General features: G+C 43.2%; 2 protein-coding genes across 2 annotated transcripts in view; one reads left to right on the top strand and one right to left on the bottom strand.

The window, feature by feature from the left end:
• The window catches only part of REV3L (REV3 like, DNA directed polymerase zeta catalytic subunit), a 113,677-nt gene extending 103,211 nt beyond the window's left edge, over positions 1–10,466 (top strand). The window contains exons 26-32 of the mRNA XM_063389820.1: positions 209–318; positions 1,322–1,436; positions 2,866–3,003; positions 3,857–4,047; positions 5,057–5,303; positions 6,717–6,926; positions 9,304–10,466. Of these exons, the coding sequence (XP_063245890.1) occupies positions 209–318; positions 1,322–1,436; positions 2,866–3,003; positions 3,857–4,047; positions 5,057–5,303; positions 6,717–6,926; positions 9,304–9,444 (1,152 nt within the window). The 3' untranslated portion in view covers positions 9,445–10,466. The remainder of the gene's footprint in view (positions 1–208; positions 319–1,321; positions 1,437–2,865; positions 3,004–3,856; positions 4,048–5,056; positions 5,304–6,716; positions 6,927–9,303) is intronic.
• A 230-nt stretch (positions 10,467–10,696) lies between these two features.
• MFSD4B (major facilitator superfamily domain containing 4B) lies at positions 10,697–21,829 on the bottom strand. The gene is made up of 4 exons (XM_063389821.1): positions 21,331–21,829; positions 21,074–21,242; positions 18,430–18,546; positions 10,697–15,920 (listed from the first exon to the last, which is right to left on the bottom strand). The coding sequence occupies exons 1-4, from the start codon at positions 21,679–21,681 to the stop codon at positions 14,677–14,679; spliced, it is 1,881 nt and encodes a 626-aa protein (XP_063245891.1). The 5' UTR covers positions 21,682–21,829; the 3' UTR covers positions 10,697–14,676.
• Positions 21,830–22,892: the final 1,063 nt, after the last annotated feature.

The following is a 22,892-nucleotide window of genomic DNA, read 5'->3' as shown; positions in this document are numbered from 1 at the left end:
TTTTCTGATCATTTTTCTTTTTGTTCTTGTTATTTTGAGGTAAGTTAAGCAACCTTTTTATTTACCATATGCATTTAAACCATGAAATGAAATACATCATCTCAATACAGTGATTTTCATAACAAGATCAAGCATGGTTAGACTCTGTTTACCAAGAGTTAGTATTTGATTTAGCAGTAGAATAAAGATTTTCAATCTAATTTTGCAGATTGGAGACAGCATTGTCCACAAAGCCAGAGAAACATTGGAGCGTGCCATTAAACTGGTGAATGATACAAAAAAATGGGGTGCTCACGTTGTGTATGGTGATACAGACAGGTAATTCATGGTCTGCTTCTTAAAATGCTTTAAAATCATAATATTTCTTCATAGATAGATTTTGCTTTTGTCTCAACAAGGTGAATTTATGATGCTGAAAAGGGTATGTAGATCTGCTTTGGATGTTGCTTATTGCCTTGCAGAATATGCAAAGTGAATAATACCAAGTTTACTCTGGCTTCTTTAAGCACTTTATAGGTTTCCTTTCTTTTGAAAATTATGTGGAACAGAAAGAGCGGGGCAAGTATTTCTTCAGTTGTGAATTAATATAAGTCTAATTTAACAAGTTTCTGTGCCTGTTTCTGATGCCATTTTTATTTTGGGAAACAGAGTATATATAACACCGTAGGCATTGCTCTTCGAGGGAGGCACTGTTTTAAGCTTCAGAAGTGGATACAATTCAAAAGCAGCCACCAGAGCATACAAAGATATTATTAGGCTGCCTGACATACATTTTCTCAGTCAGTCTTTCATCTAAATAACAGCCATGCTCTAGGCATATCCATCTCTGTTCCACACTTGGATAATTTTTCAGCCGTTGGGAAACAAAGCTTGTCTGGCTCTCCTTTCTTAGTAACTTATGAATCCAGTGACTGATTTCAGCCAGATCTGATAAAAGACTTGACATTTCAAAGATACTGAATTCATAGTGGTTTCATTAAAAAAAATGTTGGAGAAAGGAAGTAAAATCCTGCTGCTGCCCACAGTGGGGAAAAAATGGCGTATCAGAGCTCTTTACAATTCTTTCCTGGGAACTCCAGTTTTACAGTGCCTAGGAGCATTCCCTGCCTCATCAGATAGTCACAGCATTCATCAGCCCTTTGGCACTCCTCATCTCATGCTGAACAATGAAGTTCCTCCGATTTTTGGCTTTTCTAGCTGAGGAAAGGAAGTGCAACTCATAATAACATCCCTGCCCTGCTACCAGGAAAATGTAGCTTATAATTTTCAGGAACCATGTTGAATAGATTTGCACTCATTTCCTATGTCTGATTTCTTGTAGCATGTTTGTCCTCTTGAAAGGAGCCACAAAGGAGCAGTCTTTTAAGATTGGTCAAGAAATTGCTGAAGCTGTAACAGCAACAAATCCCAAACCTGTTAAACTGAAGTTTGAAAAGGTAAAAGGAAAATACTTTGCTTAGAATGTGTCATGTGTTATCAAAACAACAACAAAACAAAAACCAAAGAAAAGAAACCCCCCCCCCAAAAAAAAGTTTAAGATAAAAGATTTTTCTGAATCTTAATGTACATAAAGATAAACAAGTCATTTGCTGTGCAGTTTCTGTGGGTATATTGCAAGCTCCTTAATGCCTCAGGGACCTTTTGAGAGGAGCACTACAGTGTGAACAATAAAAAGAAATATTCCTAATTTCACATCGGTGGCTGCTTGTGCTGGCAGCATCAGGCACTTTGAATTCCTGTCTCATCAGTCTTTGGAAATATTTCCCTGAGTTTGTTATTGTATACCTAGAATTGATTCATGTGTGCAACTTAGCAGAGGAAGTGTTCACCATCCCTAATTCCAGTGCATTCATTACAAGCCTGATATTTATTTGTCAGCCAGCCTTAGCACACTTCAGCATGTATCCCTGTGATACATGTACCTGTAAAATGAAAAATCATAAAAATCCATTCAGTAGGCTTCTGGAAAAAATATTAACTACAGCAAATGGAAGAGTAAGGCAATATGTTACTGAGTTTGCTGGAAGTTTGTCACTGTGAAGTCATTAGCAAGGTGTTCAGGTCAATTAGCATTAGTTCAGGTGGTCTGGATATTTTCAAAGTACACACCTCATTCAACAAGGTCAGTCAAAATTTGTAAGTCTGAGGCAACCTAACTCATTGCTCCTTTTCCATGAGAGTCAGGAAGATGTGGTGTTGTCCTAGTAACACTGCAAAGAAGAATTTTTTCTCCATTCTTTCATTTGAAAATAGTCAAGGAATACTTACACAATCAAGACTGAAATAAGAGGTTGGGACAACAAGCAAGAGAAACCATGACCCTGAAAATCCGTTCCTGAAAAAACTGTTCTCCAAGCACAGGCATTTAAAAAGCATACTTTCTCCAAATGGAGATACTAGCAGATTTTTGGCATTACCCTTATTAGATAAAGTTTGAGAACAGGAAGTTCTAAGCCTCTACTTTTGCTGGGAACATTTTCTTCTCTGGTGTTTAAAATGAAGTTGTCTTTATAAGAAAGAATGATAATAGGGTTACATTAGAAATGGTAACAGGTGCAATCCAGAAAAGTAAAGGTACTTGCAACAAGTTATACTGTGTCACTTTCCATCTGAGCTTCAGCTAAATGAAATGTAAAGTGATTTAACAATGGAACACTCCAGAAGCCCAACTTCCTTAGCCGTCTTAAGAGTCCTTTGATCTATTTTATCAGTTGAAATTATTTTTTAAAAAAAGCAAACAAACAGAAAAACCCCAACAAACAAACCAACAAAGCACAGTATTCCTTAGGAAACTTTCTGTGTTCAAAGTCACCTTATATTCTCAACACATTCCAGACTGGGCTGTCTTCTTTCTAAACATTCCAGGTCTACTTGCCGTGTGTCCTGCAAACTAAAAAGAGGTATGTGGGTTACATGTATGAAACACTGGACCAGAAGGACCCAGTATTTGATGCAAAAGGCATAGAGACAGTCCGAAGGGACTCCTGTCCTGCTGTTTCCAAGGTAAAGTATTCATAGATTTCTTCCTGAATGAAATTATAATCTTCTGTTGTTTCATTTTATATTTGTCCTTCCTCAGAGTTTCTAGTCCTTTAAGTTGTCTTAATCTTCATCTGTTTTTCTTGTGTGAGCCTTTTGAAAGATAAGTTGAAGCTCTTTTACAGGGTTACAAGGACTTGTATTTTACAGCTTATATTGCATCCCCTACAAACCCCATAAAAGCCCTTGGCCCATGTAAGATCTCTCAAAGACTACATGCCCTAGAGTGACCATTCTTGATCCAGTTCACTTTAACTGGAAGTATTACTGCCAAATGAGTGAGACAGCACTGATCTGTCTTCCAGATAGCTTACTTACATAAATCTAGTTCAGCTAAGAATTCCTTTAAAGTATGCTTTCTTGCCTGTTTATTTTAAGCTGTGTATTGAGAGGTTAAAAAGAAATTAGGAAATCTTATTCTTAGCCAAATTAAACTAAATTTATGCCAGTAAAAAAGGTAACCACATGGAAGGGTTTACTAAAGTCATGGCAAAACAGTTTAGATGACAGGGAAAAACATCATCTCTCATACTTTGGAAACTTACATAATTGTTGAAAAAAATCTTAGTGCTGGAGTATGGATGATGTCATGAAAGATGTGGCAAACTGAGGAAAAAGTTGTCAAGTAATGTGCTTATGAATGTCTTTGAGTAGAAAATACTGAAACCTGTTATCCTATCAGTATCCTAGTTCACCACTGGTACTTTTTCTAAGCAGTGTATTTGTATTTCCATGTAATTTACTGAATTAATTACAATCAATTCTTTTTTTATTCAAACATACATGTTTTTCTCACCTTTCTCCTTTGGTTGTAAAGATACTTGAGTGTTCTATCAAGCTGCTATTTGAAACACGGGACATAAGTCAGATCAAGCAGTATGTTCAGAATCAATGCATGAAGTTACTGGAAGGAAAAGCCAGCATGCAGGACTTCATCTTTGCAAAGGAGTACAGAGGGAGCTCAGCATACAAACCTGGAGCCTGTGTGCCTGCTCTGGAAATCACCAGGTAATGAGATCAAGAAGTGCTAATCATAGATACTTCTTATCTTGACCTTTGTGCTGGCAGGTTATGGGTAGGGCCTCACAGGGTTTGTGGCTTTTTTCTTTATCTTTGTACTGACACATTATGGGTAGCAGATTGTGGATACTTTTTCTCTTGACCTTTGTACTGTGAAGTTACAGCTAGCAATCAGATGTCTCCTTCAAATACTGTTGAAGCAGTTGTCCCTGACTTCTGTGCATGGAAGGGGATGGTCCTAGGAAGTCATTTTGTAGTCCTGGAAAGAGTCACATGTTCAAGAGGAAAGTCTTGTCAGAACACTCTAACAGTGTGTTCACTTCTGTTACTTACAGTTTGGGGTCTGTATAAGAGCTGGATTCTCCAAGATTACTTATCATTCATGGTTATATGTTACAAATTGTGACAGTCATATCTCTTATTGCTGTGAAATACATAACCAGGCATAGTTCTTCATTTTTAATAAAGTACCTTACTTAAAGTTAATGTTTCATCCTGTTGATATCCTTGATCAGTAATAGAAAAATAGATAATGTAAACTGGAACATTTTGTCACCTTGCTTAATACAAAAGGTCTTCCAATTAAGCTATGCTTTTTTAATAAAATAACATCCAAGGCCAAAACTGATACCTACTTCAAATTGAGTTGTCCTTTGAAGCAGATCTCATTCTACTGAGCAAGCAGCCTCAGAAAGCAAAGGACCAGAATTTGACAGAAGGCAAATTGTACTTGAGCTCTTTTTAGTACCTTAGTTGTTCCTTATTAAAATATTTCTTTAAGGAGGTAGTAGCTAGAAAACAGTCTGCATGCAAATCCAAGTGACCTGAAACAGATCGTGTCTTTAGGGCTTGCGTCCCAAGTTCTAAAATTTAGGTCCGATCATGAGACAAATTAAAAATGGAGAGCAAGTATTCTAATGAGATGGAGAAGCTTACAGGCAAATGAAGTAACTGTGAACTTGCCTGTGGATGCATTCTCAAGGCTGTGTTTTGACAGGAGAATGCTTGCCTACGACCGTCGCTCTGAGCCGCGCGTCGGGGAGCGCGTGCCCTACGTCATTGTGTACGGCATGCCCGGCCTGCCCCTGATCCAGCTCGTCCGGCGGCCCCTGGAAGTGCTGCAGGACCCCAGCCTGAGGCTCAATGCCACCTACTACATCACCAAGCAGATCCTGCCCCCCCTGGCCAGGGTGTTCTCGCTCATTGGCATAGACGTCTTCAGCTGGTACCACGAGCTGCCCCGGGTGAGTGTTTTCAAACAAGAGTTAGCAAGTGCAGTGCGTCTGTGTGCGCTTTGGCCTTGTTGGGACTTCTCATGGAGTGAGGTTGATAGGAGGCAACAGCAAAGGTTGCTTTGTGAAGCAGTGTTTGGTGCTCAGATATGCAGTCCTGATTCATATCTTCTTTGTGGGGGTTTTTTCAGGTAGTAAATCAATTTTTTCAGCCAGGGTTGATCACAGTCATCTTCTGTTTCCTGATCCCTTCTATAGTTTAAGAGAATATTTTGCCATATCTCTGTATTTTTAGATTTTTAGCAGTATGTGTATGTGCATCTGTTTGGCTGTACCACCGTTTAAATCTCTCTATAGTAAATGTTGGAACTCCTGTTTTTCAAAAATGTTCTGAAGATCTTTCTTCTGTGTAGAAAAGGTAGCGTAACCCACAGCAGGAACACTTTAAAAATTTGTATAACCAGAAATTTAAAAACCAATAATATCCAAACGTGACTTCCCTGAAAGTTAGAGAAGATGCAGGAAAAGAAGCATTAGATAGTTGGATTTTAGTTTGTGATTCCCCTGACAAAAGGAATGGTGAAAGACAATGTATCTGTGTAGTTTGGTTACTCTGCTTAGAACAGATTTCAGCAGCATAGTAACACATGGTGTTCCCACTGCAATATAATAGTATAGCTGTATTTCCCAGTACGGCCTTGATTGACTTGAGTTCTTCTTCTTTCTTTACCTTTCCAATGGCACCATGGCAGACACCTTAAGTATCTCCAACAAGCTGTTCCAAAAAGGTAAAAAGAGCCCTGGCTTTCTGCAAGGCCAAGGAGCAGCGAGGAAGTCACAGGGAGCAGAGCAGCAGGAGAGTGGAGGATAGCACAAAGCAAAGTCATGCAGCAGCAGGAGTAAATGCAGAGCACGAACTTGCCAGGGTGATGAGCCAGTGGTGGAGCCTTGTCCAAGGAAATCAGGGCATGAGCTAGTGCCATGGACCAAAGCACCATGGCAGAGCTGTGCCCAGCACTGCCCGGCACAGACACTCAAGGGCGGGCAGCATCCAGAAGGCAGCCACGGGGCTGCAGCCAGGGCATGTGTAGATGCAAATCAGATCAGCACCTAAAAAAGGAGCAGCTGCAGGAGGCAGAGTTTGAGGTGAGATCAGGAGTGAGCATGTGACCAAAGATTTTTCAGGAATCTACAGATTCCCTGTGAAATGTGTGTGGGGGAGGGCTCTGTTCAGTGTATCACTTCAGGGCCAGTGCTGCACTCTTTGGAGTGCTGTGATCTGTGTTCATAATGTGTGTATGAACCCATGCCCTGCAGGCCAGCTTGCACTTTGTTACTTCTTTGGAAAAAAAAAGTATGTAATCTAGGAATAAGGCAAGCTGCTCTCTTGGAAGTTCATTACCTCTTAATTATTTTTCTTAACAGATTCAGAAGGCTGCCTCAGCTGCCCACACTGAGCTGGAAGGACGCAAGGGCACCATCTCCCAGTATTTCACGACCTTACACTGTCCCGTGTGTGATGAACTGACCCAGTATGGGATCTGTAATAAATGCAGAAGCCAGCCACAGCATGTGGCAGTGATTCTCAACCAAGAAATCCGAGAGTTGGAGCGCAAACAAGAACAGCTGGTCCAGGTACAATTAAAGCATTGTCAGATGTCTGTCAGCAGAAGACAGGGGCTGAAATTTCAAAGCAATGTGTTACTGAATACTCCCAACAGAAATGGGAAGTGTGGTGGGGGTGTTCAATGTGCTGCGGCTTGTTTGCTTTTCCCATTGCTGTCGAAGGCAGCACAGCAGCTGTTACTCTCCTAGGCTTTGTGGAAAGCTGAGGCAGAGGAGGGGCTCAGAAGATGCTTTTGTCATTTTCCTCTGATTTTTATGAGTACCTTATGTGGTTTGTAGGACAGAGAGCTGTGAGAGCATAAAAGATTCACTCTTACTTGCATTAAAATAACAGATGATGTTCTAGAAACAAAAATGTTTGGGCCAGAAAATTTATTTATTTATATGTATAACATGCATGTGGTTTAGCTTAGGGATTTTCTTGTTACCTTTCTTCTCAATAGGAATTTGCCAAACTGCTTTTTCCCCTTGAGCTAGAAGTCAATTAAGAGGGTAGCTGACTGTGCTCATGAATATATTACAGCAAAGCACAATGCCTCCCCTTGTGGAAACATATGCATACCCTCACCTAATTTTCATACTGTCATATTTTATAATTAATAAATGTTTTAGTTAAAATTTATTTTTAGCACTAGCATGTGAACCGTTTTGAAGACTTGTCTGAATGTCAGGGATATAAATGCTCCTAAATCGATGCATTAATTTGATAGGTTCTCATGGGGTTGCTAAAAACACACTGTAATTTACTTCATAAATATTTCATTACTCAGGTGTGAACCTCTTGCTGTATTTTGTAATATTTGCCCATATCTGCATTATGAATGGCAGAAACGAGGAACTGCATGTTCTGCAGTTTTCCTATAGTACTTTGAACCCTTTGCATTGCTCTTGTTCTGGATTAAAGCAGAACCTGGCAGACTGGTCCAGCCCCACAGAAGGATCAGTGAGTTTGATTAGAGCATTCTCTCGTCCCTGCAACACAAAACAGCTCAGCAAGACCCGGGATCCTGTTCCAGTCAGTGTTCGATGTCTCTGTAAGAGCATCTGTCTTATTTTAATATGAAGACATATATATCCTTTACAGCTTAAATGTTTAGCCCTTTGAGATTATAAACATGCTGGAGCCAGCAGAAACTGATATAACACTGAGCTGTAAATTATTTTAAACTGCAGTCAAAAACTACATGCTCTAGGTTAAAACCATAGACTTCTCCCCTCAAAACAAACTGAACTTGGGACATGTCTCAAGTGCCATTTATTTTGGTCCCTTGCATTTAAACCAGCCACAGCCTCTTTCAGAAGAACTAGAACAGATGTAGTTCTGAGGTTACAGACCTGGAAACAGCTGTTAAAATCCTTCTGGTCACAGTTGCAGGCCAGAGGATTGGTATCCCCTGAGGTGCCACCTGTGGGACTGGCCAGGTAGGGCTGCCCCTCTCCAGCTCGTGTCTGTCTGTAGGGGACGTGGTGCTGATGCAGGCATCAGCACGGAACATGGAAAGAAGGAAAAGAACTAGTTTTGAAAGCAAAGGGATACAGTTTGGGATTGTTGATCAGGCTATGCAAATGATAGGATAAGCTGGGTAACACTTTAATGTTGCAAAACACAGGTGTGATTGGAAGTAAATTTCAAAGGTTTTGGAAAAACTGTTGGAGGTGATAAATGCTGCAAAAGTTAAAAATAAAATAATAAAGCAGGAGCCTTCAGTTTCCTAAAGGTATCTATCTACCTTTGGAAAAACTGTCTGCTGCTATTTTATTCCATAAGAAATCTCACATTAAAAGTACTTTCACGCAGCATTAACAAGTAGTTCTTTGAACAAGGAGAGCAGTGCAACTTTTGTGGCCTGCGTATTTCTGTGTTGAGATTGATTGACTAGGCAAAACTCTAATTAAAGCTTATCTTGAAGTGAGTAATTTATTTAAAGTCCCTTTTCTCTGCAGAGAGTAACTGTAGGATGCATTCTGTCTTTTTTCACTATGATACTTTTACAGAGAGTAAGTTTATCACAAATAAAACACACTGCCCTGCTTAAACCCAGTCAACTTATTTACCTTGCTTTTTCAAGTGCCACCACATGCAAGTAGAACTTAATTAGCAGGATTGAAACAGAAGCAGTGGAGTCCTGCTGTTGCTCTCTGCCCAGTGCAGTGGGTGATGCTGCCAACCACCCACCAGTGGCCAAATGAGCTGGCTGGCAGCAGCCCAAGAGGCTGAAGCAGAGCAGGGAGCTGCTGTGGGTCCCTCCATGTTGGGGAGAAGCTCTGTGCAGAAGGGCTGTGCCTGCTCTGCTGACACGGGCTAGAGGATTTAGTAGTCCCTAGTGGTTTATGCCTCGCTTGTGTCTTTTAAAATAATGGTTTTGCTTTTTCTTGCGTAATCCAGATATGCAAGAACTGCACAGGCTGCTTCGATCGGCAGATCCAGTGTGTCTCCCTCAACTGCCCAGTGCTTTTCAAGCTCTCCAGAGTGAGCAGAGAACTGTCAAAGGCACCCTATCTCCGCCAGCTGCTTGACCAGTTTTAAATGATCTGTGTTACAGGATTCCAGGTGCTATTTTTTTTTTCTTCAGTGTTTACCACACTAAGACTATTGTGCATGGTGCTTTTTCAATTCTCACCTAGTCCAGGATTTCCATTTTAACTGTTGGGTTTATTATCTGAAGAATAATGAACACTTACTATAACTAAATCTATAAAAAAACCCAACCCATTTGTTGATCTATGAATAGCTCACTTTTTAAGATGTAAAAATTTCTTCTTCCTTTCATGTTTCTAACATACTGTTTTATAATGCTGATGTTGAAATAGCTCTGTGTAACATCTTGTAAATCCATTTCAAAGTAGAAGTCAAGTTTACTTCCTGGAGGAAGGAGCACTGAAAACCTCTTGAAACGATAAAACCATTTGTGTGTGTTCTTGAACTGTCAGTATCAAGACGTGTTACTTATATATTATCCATTCACTTTATAATTTTGTCTGCGAAATATTTTGTAAATACACTTTTTTACTTTTCAAACAACTGAGTAAAATAATGTGCAATGACTTTTATACAGATAATTTTAAAGTTGGTTGGTATATCTCCTCCTAAGTTTTGCTTGATTCCAAGTAGATTGTTATTTTGATCAGACTGTGCAAGCAGTAGTACCATGTGTAGCATTTTGAAACATTATTTTCTAAAAATTGCTGTCTTGCTTTAGCTATTAATGGGGCATTGTGAGGAACTGTGCAAAGACATTTTTGTTACAAACCTGTGGGACTGTTGCAATACTTTAAATATAAAATTTTATTCCATTTTTGCTTGTTTTGTATAGACATTTCTATTGCTTCTAAATATGCTTAAAATATTTTCTTTCCTTACGTACTGTACAGTTAAATCTTATTTGCCACCATCTTGACAAAATGTGTATTTAGAATATTTGTATAACTGTATAAAATGGAAAAGGAATTATGTGGTCAGTGCATTGTTTTCTAAACTGGAAATCATTTTGTTTTAGAAGTTAATAATGGAAACCATATTAAAGTTGAATAAAATGATATGGTAAAAAATGACATGGGTTTTTTTTAATATTTACCCTCAATTTGTTTCCTTTCTCTGGCACACACAATAATGTACAAACAAGACGGCTCAATTCAAAGTTAAGAATCCAGCTTAAAATTTGGGATCTAAAACATCAGCAGCAGTTCTTGGAAGCTTTCCCCAAACCAGAAGAGAAACATATCCTGTTTTCCATTAGCCGAAAAAGGACAGAGTTTTAAATTTAAAAGGAGAGAGGAGGTTTGAAAAATAGAACAAAACTTTATTTACATTAAGGAACCTGAGTGCCTTCTCCAGATAAGAATTTATTACAGTCAAGACACAAGTCAATCTATTAAATGTCACATTACTCAGTACAACGTAAAACCCACACCACCAAGCAGAATAGAAACTGTTACATATATAATAGAACATCCACAGATTGTGATGCACTTATATGCAAAGTAACTTAAAAAAAACCCCAAAACATCAAGGCATGAAACTTTGCCTGGTCTTGCACTCAAGCACTGGTCATGTACAGAAAAAAGTGCAAATGCCAGGAGTGAGTGCTTGCAGTACAGTCCGGCACTTGGCAGTGCCTCAGGATAAATAAAGTATTAAATGACACTTAGCTGCAAGAGGTTACCTTTCACACTGGAGCAGAGCAATCACCTTCAAACTGTTCCTGGGTTTGTGGACAAAAATAGGATTCCTACCAAATTCAGGTACCGTGGATTATAAGTTCTTGTCCTCAACAGAGGGATGGTTTTGCTAGCATAAGCAGGGCAATAGTGATGTTACACAGTTACTTCAAGTAATTTCAACCCCTAATATCAAAGTACTTGAGTTTTCTGGAGGACCTGTAACTTAAAACAGATCTGTCCTGTAAATAGATCTTCACTTCAGCCGTACATGCCAGGAAGCAATTTACTTTGAAAGGAAATTTAAACATGTGACAACTAACATTCATTGTCTGAAAACAAGCCTTGAGGAACACCAAAATCCAAGAGCAGGAGCTAAGCCTTGACCACTGAGGATGCCTAGAACTGGTATGAGCTGAACTCATCCTTGGAAATGTCCTAGATCTTGTTTTAAGCTTAAATTGCTTCAAACATTTAATTTTAAGTCAAGGGCGGCCCGGCCCCTGCTATTAAAAGCAGGCTGGTTAGGGGGTAAGGAGAACACTTTCTGTCCATCTGTCCTAGTTCAAGCTTAAGACCAGAACTAAGACACTGAAGGCTCTGAGTCCTCACTAAGATGACTTTAAATTTAGGCAGGTCTTCACACATCAGTGGAAAGTTATTCTACATAGATAATTCTTCAGCTTTCACTGTCTTACAGCCACTGCTTTTTGGATCCTTTATTTGTGAGAAAAGGCTGCTCTTACCTTGGCATTCCAGCTTGTTCCTGCATTCCTAGTACACAGACCTTCTGCTTTTTAAGGAGGAAATGGGGATGAATTGAAGTTACCAGGAGTTAATACAGGCAGTTAAAAAAAGCCCAACTTTGTTTTGTGCAATATTTTTACATTTGCTGGGAAGACACTGGTCAGAAACACAAATAGTGTGCGTGTATATGCAGTAGCTAAGCTTCTGAAAGATTGCAGCATATTTCCCAATGCAGCTTTGATTTAATTTTCTGGGGTTTTTTAATACTTAATTATGCAAACGAGAGAAAGTAAACTATCCATGTAAACTATCCCTGAGAACAGTCTTATGTGTAGGACATTCCGATCTGGAATTTCATCAAAAATTAGCATATGAACTGGAGGAGTTTAGAATCTTCCTGGTTGCCCAGTATCTTTCTTTGAATCATTTTCTTCTGGCAACACGATCTCGGGTACTGGGAAACTTTTTTATAGTGACATCAACACAGAGGAAGCCGAGGGATCGCAGCTCCAGCAGGGAGCTGCCACAGAACCATTTCCATATCTTTCACTGGATGTCCTGCACCTTCTCCCTCCCCCTCCACCACTGGGATTTGTCCTCACCCTCAGCTGACACCCCCTACTTTCCACACACAGGGAGCAGCGTGCAGGAGGAGCGATGGGAAGAGGAGAAAAGGTGAATTGCAGGCTCCAGCTGCCCTCATTCCACCCACTCTCTGTGCCTGCCACGCTCTGTGCTTCCACCTCACAGCAGCTAAGCACACAGGACTCACTGCTGACACTGTGCCCGGGCCAGGACTGCGCCTGGTGTTTACGAGCCTTTATCACTGCCTTAAGCAAACAGAACCCTTGTCCACGAGTGAAACAAGGCTTCATTTCAAAGTGCACATTGATGCGTTGCACTGGAAAAAGATGCCGCAGAAGGAATCCATCAAAAACACGGTGACATTTAAGTGCCAGCAGCAGAGGGAGAGGGAGGCCCTGCAACATGGCAAGGTTTTAACAGAAGAACTTCCACTACAGGTTGGTTCTGGCTTCTCATTAACTTCTCAGAAGAAAGGAAAGAGCCATGCAAGCCTAGGTTGCACACTTGGAGGACAAGAGAGAGAACAAAAGCAGACCTGTAAATCCAGGGAACATCTAAGATTCTGTGCTACGTTACACTTAGAGCCCTTTTGTTACTAAATGAAACACTGTAGCAAGAAATATACTAATAAAAGTGCAAAGTTAAAAACCCCCAAAAAGAGTACATTCTGATCACACAGACTTAAAAAAAACTTAACTGATTTGGAGTTCCAAGCTGACAAATGGCAAGATTACTGTTCAGAGACAGATTTTGCCATTTGCTGCTACTTTTTTTTTTTTCTTTTCTTTTTTTTTTCTTTTTTTTTCTCTTTTTTTTTCTCTTACTGGAAGGGCTCCCTGGTATGGCAGCACCTGAAATTACTCACACAGGAGTATTCACACCACCTTCCTGCTTAGCAGCAATGAACCCACACATACAAACCACGGCTTTACCACTAGGGAGAGTCCATCTCCATGTCATCCCCCAAAGAAATAAAACCCAAATGTCACCAATCCAACTAGCCTGGGGCAAGTAGTCATACTGGAAAGGATTGTCTCATTGATAATTCCTTCTCATTCTCAAATCTTCATTGTAACACATTACCCTGTTAAAGTCTTGGCACAGGAAGCCAGAGAAGTTGCTATAACCTTAATTTAAACAACTGGCTTGAAAATACCATATATTAAGTAATCTCTTTTACCTGAAGAGAGCCAGCAAGAAAGACAGAGTGGGACTTTTTACAAGAGCATGTAGTGATGGGACAAGGGGGAATGGCTTCAAACTGAAAGAGAGTAGGTTTAGATTAGATATCAGGAAAAAAAATGTTTCCTGTGAGGGTGGTGAGGCACTCAAACAGGTTGCCCTGAGAAGTTGTGGGTACCCCATCCCTGGAAGCTTTCAAGGTCAGTCTGGATGGAGTTCTGAGCAACCTGTTCCAGTGGAAGGTGTCCCTGCCATGGCAGCAGGCTGGAACTGGATGATCTTTAAAGGTCCCTTCCAACCCAAACCATTCAAAGATTACAACAATTTTATCATCTTGTGCGTACATTTTTTTACTTCAGTGGTAGTGCCATAATTAAAATCACAAATACTTTAGATTATTTATATTTGTTGGCACCGTTTCATTGGTTGGAGTTACGCATTTGAGCAGATAGACAATGACCATTTTGTGCACTTTTTCATGAAGTGCTTTTAAATGACCCAAAGACATGGTTTCACTCCCAAGAAATAATTTCGTTTTTTCTTGTCTTTGCCTTAGAATCAAAAATTCCTAGTTTGCCAAAAGGTTTTCAATTTACAGCTGCTGGGCATCACCAGAAATTTTAACTGATCACACACAACTTTCAAATGCAGTAGAAACATTCCTCCTTCACAAGGTAAGAAAGTTCAGCATTACCAATAACAAATCTCTCTCCCCTCTCACAAAACCATTTGGACAAAGCACCTCAGACCTGCACCTTTCACCCACCTCAAAAAACTTAGTCTAAGCAGTCCCCTTCTTTCCCTGTTATTACAGCATCTCCTCCTTGGATGCATGTCTCACATTTAGAAAAGGTCTCTTATGTTTTAACAGTTTTGGCACAGCCAAACATTTATCATGTTGACCCATTCACATCACTGAGGTCCTTCCTACTCCAAGACACATCCCTGCAGGCTGAAAACTAAAGAGGAGAAAGGGCTGGGCAAATGAACACACTGAGCTCTGCACCACCGTGACAGGATTCCTGAACCACTTGACAACAGCAACAATTCGATTGCATTTCCATTAAAAAAAAAGTCAGCTTTGACTCTATTCACTCTTCTCCCAGTCAACATTCCCATCCTGTCTCCCAGGGGAGCCACCAGCAATCACTGGAGGATTGCCCAGTACATCGTCCAGATGGGGCTGGAGAGAGACTTCAGCTGGAGAGTCCCCTGATATCCTACAGGAGGTGTGTGTCAGAGAGTCTTTGGGCTTGTCATTCATTTCTATTACCTCAAAGTCTGCGTCGTTCCACTCTCTCACATCCTCCTCGTCCTCCTCGTCCTCAGCAAGCCTCGAGTTTGTCAACAAAGCTTTCCGGGTCTCGCTGTCACTCACTTCCTTCACGTCGCTCTCCTGGGGAGCGTTGGCCAGTTTGTACATCACGGGGAAGAGCAGGACCGTCATAATGGAGGTGGCAAAGGCGGCGTAAGTGACGACAGGGATGTGGTGGAACCTGCCCTGGAGATAGCCCACCACGGCAGGAATGCACATCTCGCCCAGCGCCCCGCCCACCACGAACAGAGAAGCCGTCTTCCCTTCCACCACCGTGTACTGCTCTATCCAGGAAATGCCGCTGGGGAAGACGGTGGCCATGGACGCTCCGTACACGGCGGCTCCCACCCACAGCAGGGCTCGGTAGTGCGCCAGGAAGGCCAGGGCTGACGAGGAGGCAGCAGAGCACACGAGGCTCATCACGATCATGGTGGCAGGGGACAGGAAGGCGGCACCGAATATCGCCGCTCCTCTGCACAAGGCAAATGCGCCCCAGAAGACAGAATTCAACGCGGCTGCTTCACCTTCCGTCATCTCGGCGAAGACCATTGCATAAGTAAATACGTAAGAGCCGTAAGTGACCTCTGCTCCCACGTAGAACAAGAAGAATACGAACAGGAGGCCGACTAGAGGCCAGTGGTATTTGGCAAGCCTGCCCCTCTGCGCAGTAGCTTTTGATTTGTCTCTAGCTGAGCTGCTCTTTGAATACAAAGCAAAAAGGAAGATGGAAGTGAAGAGAATATAGGTCCCTATGATAATATAGGACCACAGAAAATCTCCATCGTGATGGTCTTTCGGTGCTGGTGTAGTTAATGCAGCTGATGCTGTTGGCACAGACTTCAGGACAGACTGGTTTGTCTTTTCAGCCCCTGCAAGTTCTTCAGATTGAGAACCCCCTAAGGCCATTTTAGCCAGGATCGGAGCCAGAAATGCACCAGCAGCAAAACTGAAGTGCAAAGCCTGCAAGTGTGGCCCAGACTCTGATCCCCAGGTATTCAGTGTCAGTACATTGGCACCTGCAGATCAGAGAGAGAAAGATTCATTTTAGTCTAAGATCAGATATTGTTTAAAAGAAAAGGAAAAAAAACCCAAACAAACCATAACCTATATTACTAATTCAATGTACAATAACACCCGATTTAGCAAATACAATGTGCAAAACCAGCAATTAACTGAAATTCTGCCTTAAATCCATGTGATTACTTGAGCTTTAGGAGGATATTCACAGCAGGCAAAACCAAGAATCACACAGTGGCTTAATCCAGCAGCAATGGACAGACATAACTGTGCCAGGGAAGGTTTAGATGGGGTATTAGGAAAAATTTTTTCATGCAAACAGGTTGTCAAGCATTGGAACAGGCTGCCCAAGGAAGAGGTTAAGTCACCATCCCTGGAGGTATTTAAAAGACACGTGGGTGTTACGTTAGGGACATGGTTTAGGGCTGTACTCAGCAGTGCTGGGGACCCAATGACATTTTCCAACCTAGGGACCCTATGGTTCTACTTACCCTACTTGACAATTTGCAGCATTTTTCAGCCTTTTTGAAAAGGGAAATTTAACTGCTTCTCATTTCTCTAAGTATCAAAAGCAACAATGCCCAATGCTAAGAATCAGAGATGTCATTAAACAATACCCAGGAAAAATAACAATTCACTTGCTTCTGATGGGCTGGGCCTGCCCCACTGTGTTCAAATGACTTTCCAGAAACAGAAGGGTTTACATCATTAGCACTGCAAACACTAAACTACAACACCGTCAGATCAACAATAATGGTAGGAAATGAGATCTCAGAGAGGTGTTTTGAAGTAGTCCCTCAGAAGAATGCAGAAAAACAAAACAGTAATCAAATTCCTGTGCTGCAGTACAGCAGCCCTTGTCACGCAGCACTCTACCAAATCAATTCAGCTTTGCTTTACTTGTTGTGAGTTTCTTCTGCTACTCCTGCTCAGCATGGGAAGTCTCCCTGTCTCTGAGGTCTGATCCAAGTAGTACACCCACTGAAGGTATTTTTATTTATTGGCTGACAAGATTTTCCCATACAAAGAATTTTTAAACCAAATGCCACGTACAACAATCTTACCAGAGGCAGCAAATACAGCTCTGCACTCAGTTTATTTAACACGACCTGTGCCATGCAAAACCTTCTCTTCACTACTGGATCCTGTGCCGTGCTCTTTTTGCATCTTAGCAGAGCCCCCTCAAACCCCACAGAATGAAGGCAGGCAGCTCACACGTGCAGCCATCATTCCTCTGTGTGGCAAACCAGCTGAGCCACCGTGGCCAGGCCCTGGCTGGGATGCTTCCAGAGCTGTTTGGATGGCTGAGCTAACCCATGAGTCAGCTCTTTGTCAGGTATAACCCAGCCCTGAAGGTGATCAACCAGCTCCAGTAGCACCATGCTGGTTAGCAAGCATCCCCAGGCTCCTGCAGTGGGGCAGCAGAGTCAGCACACGCTGCTGGGACATGGCTGGAGAGGTGCCAGGAGTGGCTGCCTGCTGTCACTTCACCACCATATGCTACAGCAGTGCCAGAACACTCTGCTAACTGATGTACTTCTGGGCATTTCCTTATCTCCACGTGCAAGTATGCCAGCCTTTCCCAGCTGTGCCAAAAAGCCCAAACCCTTTGCTGTGGCCTTGCCTCCTGATGCAAACTGCCTGCTAAGCCAGCCCTCCCTAACCCACTGTGTCTAAGCTGTGCCCAGGGCACACATTTCTGTGGGAGTTCATTTTTCATACCTCCGGTACAACTGATCTTTCTGAGCACGCCTGGACGTGCTCTGCAACTTCACCAACACATCTCAGGATCATAGAATCATTTAGGTTGGAAAAAACTCCTGAGATCTTTTTCCTCCAATAACAAGCCTCTGCTAAGAAGCTGGGTTTGAACAGCTTTCCAGCAAAAGTGCTGAGTTTGGGGGGGTTTTGCCCAGGCCATTTGCAGTATGCACATGCCACAGACTTACAGAATCTGGGGGACAGAACAAATTTGTATTCCCAGCCACCTAAGCATGGCTGGCCAAAGGTGGCAAATATCCCTTAATTCAGGAAAATGGGCTCCATGGTGCTGTGACCCCCCAGCTGCTGCTGAGCCAGCTGCAGGTGAGCAACTCTGCAAACAGCAGCTGTAAGACTCTCAAACACCAAGGCTTCGCTCAGGACTAGCTTAGGCCCAGCTAATGCTAAAGAACCATATCCTGACCAGCTTCCAGTAAATGAGTAATTTAAAGAAAGCATTGCCTAAAGACCACAGGGCACTTCCTTTATGCCTGTAATGGCCCACTGAAATGCAAATTGATCTTCTCCAGGAAGCAAGAGATACCCCAACCCCTAAAGGAAGGCCTGTCACACACACACAAACACTGGAAGCCTCAGGACCAGATAAATCCAAGAATCACAGCCAGGTAAAACAACTCCCCTCTTATAATTCAAGACGTATCACAAGAAAACCCAGCAACTGTTTTGGTGTGCTTGAAGTTTCCAACTGTTTTGGTGCAAGAACTGTCAGACCACAGGGTCCCTTACCCGTGTCCAGAATTCCCATGGAACCTCCAATGACTGACATCAAGACTGTTAATAGCAGAGATTCCTTACACCAGGGTATCACATAGAGACCAGCCGTTGTTCCAAGCATGGAGAGGGCTGAAAAGGTTAAAAAACAAAACAAGAAACTCACATACTACAGTTTCCATTCAAATAACACAGACCAAGAAATACAAATAGATTCATTATTATTAAAGTTACAGATAATCCCAGTAAGTGATGCAATGTAAATATCTCAATCCATGGTTAGCAGTAGCAGGTAGGAAGTTCAACAGATCATTTTTCATTTGGAAAAGAAAAGAGGAATTTCATCTGGATATAAACCCTGCATGACAAATTTCTTTGGCTAAAGCAAAGAGAGCAGCAGCTCCTGCTAGGACACTAAGTCTTCTGATTTAGAAATGTGACTTCACCGTGAAACCAGTAAAACACAGGTTTGAACAATGTCGAGCCTGTCCTCTGAGAACAGCACATTTCATTTGGCTCCATTTTTAAAAGAACCCAAATAACTAAGCTCTTAAAAATCCTATAAAGTAATTGTACCTTGTCCACCAAGTGATCTCCATGATGCTGACTTTTATTTATATTCTGTTCCTACATGAGGGACATGTTCCAAGGGGTTTCTGGAGTTTTAGACAGAACTACAAAAATTCTCATAAGTAAATTGAGCAGCAATTCATTAACTGTATTAGGTTTGCCATTACTGGCTACACTTACAACATGCCATTTCAAAAAATATTTTTAGCAGATGGAAGTTGCTTTCATTACCATTTGGGAGGAAGTTCAGCAGTTCAATTCTATGCTTATAATTGCCTCCATAATAAAACCACCTGCAATTAATATCTTGAACAAACAATATTAGGTTCTTAGAAAGCTTGTACCAGTTCAGCTGTCTCTATTGTTTTTCAAATCAATACATGATCATAGATGCAGCAGATACTTAAAACATCAGTGGAGGCTAATGTAATTAAAAATTTAGGTTCATTCCAAAAAAACCCCAGCAACTATGTCCAGATTCTTAAAGTCCTAGCAAGATACTTACAATACATGCCTCAAAACACTTTTGAAGGTGTGCATGCTGAGCTGCATGAAGAAAACACTAGAGATGGGGAATATTAAGTACAGCTCCCCAGGTGCCCCACTCAGACCTGACAAATAACTTCTCAGCATGGGCTCAGTTCTCAACAGCCTCACCACTTCAGCTCCATGCCTCACGATTAGCACTTTAAAATTTCCTTGACAAACACAGATGATGCTTCCAATTTTTCCTCTGTATACAGTTTTTCTCTATAGAGTTCCAGCAGCTGAAAGACGGGAGCCAAAATCTTTTACAAGCGGCCCTCAGATGATAAAAAAGAGAAGTTCAGTAGTTCAAATTGTGGTCTTGCCATAAGCACTACCAAACTGAAAAGGATCAGGAGATCCATCATTTCCCAAGCATTGTTGACAGACAGCTATCCTCAGAAAAAAAACAAACTATTTAAAGTTAACACGCATTTCTATAGGTGTGTACACTGATTCCATCACAGAAAGCAAAATCTGACTTTGTCAGCTGCACAAGGAGGTTAAAGAAAACCCACTCCAAACTGCAATCACCAGCAACAGGAAAAGGGATCTTATCTGAACTGACCATAAGATTATAGCACTGTCCTTAAGGGAGCCACAGTTCCCTCAACTAAGGAGAAGAGCAAGCGCTGGTATACATTTTAATCCCCAATTTAGAGCACAAAGGCACTTGAAAGTAAAAAAGACAGGGCTTCCACTATTGTGTTCCGAGAATCTCTGAGGGAATGAGACATTAGCACAAGCCTAAAAAGGAGCCGCTCCTTTCTGGATGTTAAGTGTGGCTCCTGGCACGCTGGTGGCTGAGCAGCCTCGCTCCGCCTGGACAAAGCCGGTCCTGTGCTCCTACAGGAACAAGTTTCCACAAGTCCAGAAAACTGTAAAATCAGCAGCTGTGGTTCACACAGTTTAAATGTTTCCACCATTACAGACAGCAATTAATGTTCTCCGCTCTAAATAAGTTGAAATTTGTCTACGGCCCTCCAGTCAAAAGCCACAGGCTTCCATCCAGCACACGAAGATGATCGTGGCTGATGAGTGTTGAGTAAGGGAAGGGGAAGCTCCCCCACGGAAATGCGCCTCAGCGTGACTGCTGGAGGTTCCTGCCGCACACACGGCAGCCCAAACACAGCTGCCTGTTCCACGCCTTGTAGTGTCGCTACAGGAGCCTGTTACGTTCCAAGAGCACCGACGCTGTGCACATTACTCGATGCAAACCAAGAAAAACCCAGTTGTGCTTTTCAGTGCCCACCAAAGGCAGCGTTTGGCCAATCCAGGCAGGTTTTGTCAGTCCAATCCCAGTTCCGGCTGCGGATGTGCCCGGCGGGCCCGGGCTCTCGGCAGCGCCATCGCGGAGCAGCGGGGCCCGGCACACGCGGGGGCAGCAGCCAGGCAGGGCGGAACTCGGCGACAGCGAGCAGCACAGCCGCGGGGATCTGGGGGAACACACCACAGCCCGCGACCCGCCCGTGCCCGGGGCTCGGCACCGCCCCGTAAAGGCGACACATCTCCCTGCGGAGAAGCCCAAGTAGCCCCGGACAGCGTCCGGCGGGGCAGCACTCACCGAGCAGCAGAGCGGCGTTCATGCAGTCGAAGAGCACCCCGCCGACCACCGACCCGCCTAGGAAGCCCAGGGAGCGGCCCACGAAGATGTAGTACATGTCGCTGACGTTCTTGCCGACATTGGCGGCCAGGTTGGGGAAGGTGGGACCCAGCACCGCGATGCTCAGCCCCTGCAGGGCAGAGTGCGGGGTCACCTCGCCCGTCCCGGGGAAGGGTCCCCGCAGCGCCGGGGCCGCCCTCGCTCACTCGTTCACTCACCAGCCCCAGGAAGGAGGCGCAGAGCGCCCCGGTGATGCACCAGCGCAGCGCGGCCCCGTCCGCGCCTCTCCCGCAGCGCCATCCGCCGCCGGCCGCCCCCGCCTCCGCCTCGGCCTCCTCCGGTTCGATGAAGCGGACGCGCAGCTCCCGCTCGGCCTCGGCCATGGCTCCCGCCGCCGGCTCCGAGCGCCGCTCCGGGCCCGGGGAGCGCGGCCCCGCCGGCCCCGCCCCGCGCACGGCGCCGGCAGCGGCGGGAGGAGCGGCGGGCTCGGGGCCGGGGGGCGACACCGGCGCTTCCTGCCCCGCCGGGGACTCCTCCTGGGAGCGGGGCTCGGCGCTGGGGAGCGACATTCCCGGGGCAGCTGGCACTCCACACCGCTGCAGGCCTGTGCCACAGTGCCCGAGGAAATGCCCTTATAAACCTGCATTTATTAGTTTATTTCTTTTTAATCTGTATTATCACTCGAACTGCACTCGACCTTTCAAACAACCGATCATAAAAGGTCTTCGTCTTTCACAATGACTGCGTTATGTCACGCTGATAAAGCTGCTCGAGGGAGAGAGCGAGCTGCCGGGTCTGCTAAAGACAGGTATTTACACATGCCTGGTATTAAAAGTTTGAAGTATTAAAACTACTGCCTAAAATTTCTGCCACTCTCGTAGAGCAGCTCACAGACTGCGACAGGTCTCAGGGCGTGCTCCCCGTCTGGCACTGAGGCGCTGCTCGCTGTAAAAAAGGCTCTGAGTTTCACCGCGCTTGGGAAGTTTAAGCATCACAAACAACTCAAAAGGTAACTCCAAACTGCACCGCTTTGTTTTGCGAGTTGTTCCTAACAAGCAGATGCTGGGATATAACAGTGCATGGACGGTGAGCAGCCCATGCCCTGTCTCCTGGCACTGGCAAGCGTGTTGCAAGTACCTTCCTGTTCAGGGTAGCCTGGGCCACTGAAGCATTAAAAAAAAAGTACCTGCTTGCTACAAGTAGCAGTGCCAGATAATATTTCAGTCTGATCGATCCCACGTTCCTACCTTGGCAAGAGTGCAGAGTTTGAACCATGAGCTATCTGCAGAACACTGCTGAGCTTCTGTTCATACGTCCAGCGGTGGAGACAATTCCAGATAAAATCATTTCAACTATAAAATAATAGTAGTCACACACGAGTCAAACCATGTTTCTAGAGGTTAGTATTTTGCCTTGTTATAAAAGCAAGTTGTAAAAGGTACAGCAGTATTTGAAATGCCTTTCCCAGGCTTCTCCTCACTGTTGTTTTACACACTTACAAAGAAGCTTTGTACATTGAGTGCGTATAAATGGCAACAGCAACCAGGCACTTATAAAAAGGTTTTGGGCATCTTTTTCAAATTCTAATTTGAACTACAAGTAGCGTAGAGAATAACGCCAGGTAAAAAGGGAATATTTCACCCATATCATCCAATACATTTATTAAAGAAAATAAATATTTGGCCCTACCACAAAGGAAAGGTGAATTAATTCCTGGGACTTACTGAAGCTGTCAATGAGGAAACATTTCATGCTTCATACCACCCAGGTAAGTCAAAGG

The sequence above is a fragment of the Prinia subflava genome, chromosome 2 (genome assembly GCF_021018805.1).
Source record: "Prinia subflava isolate CZ2003 ecotype Zambia chromosome 2, Cam_Psub_1.2, whole genome shotgun sequence".
Taxonomy (NCBI): Eukaryota; Metazoa; Chordata; class Aves; order Passeriformes; family Cisticolidae; genus Prinia; species Prinia subflava.
Note: the sequence above shows the minus strand (reverse complement) of the source record. Positions and strands in the feature narration are given on the sequence as shown.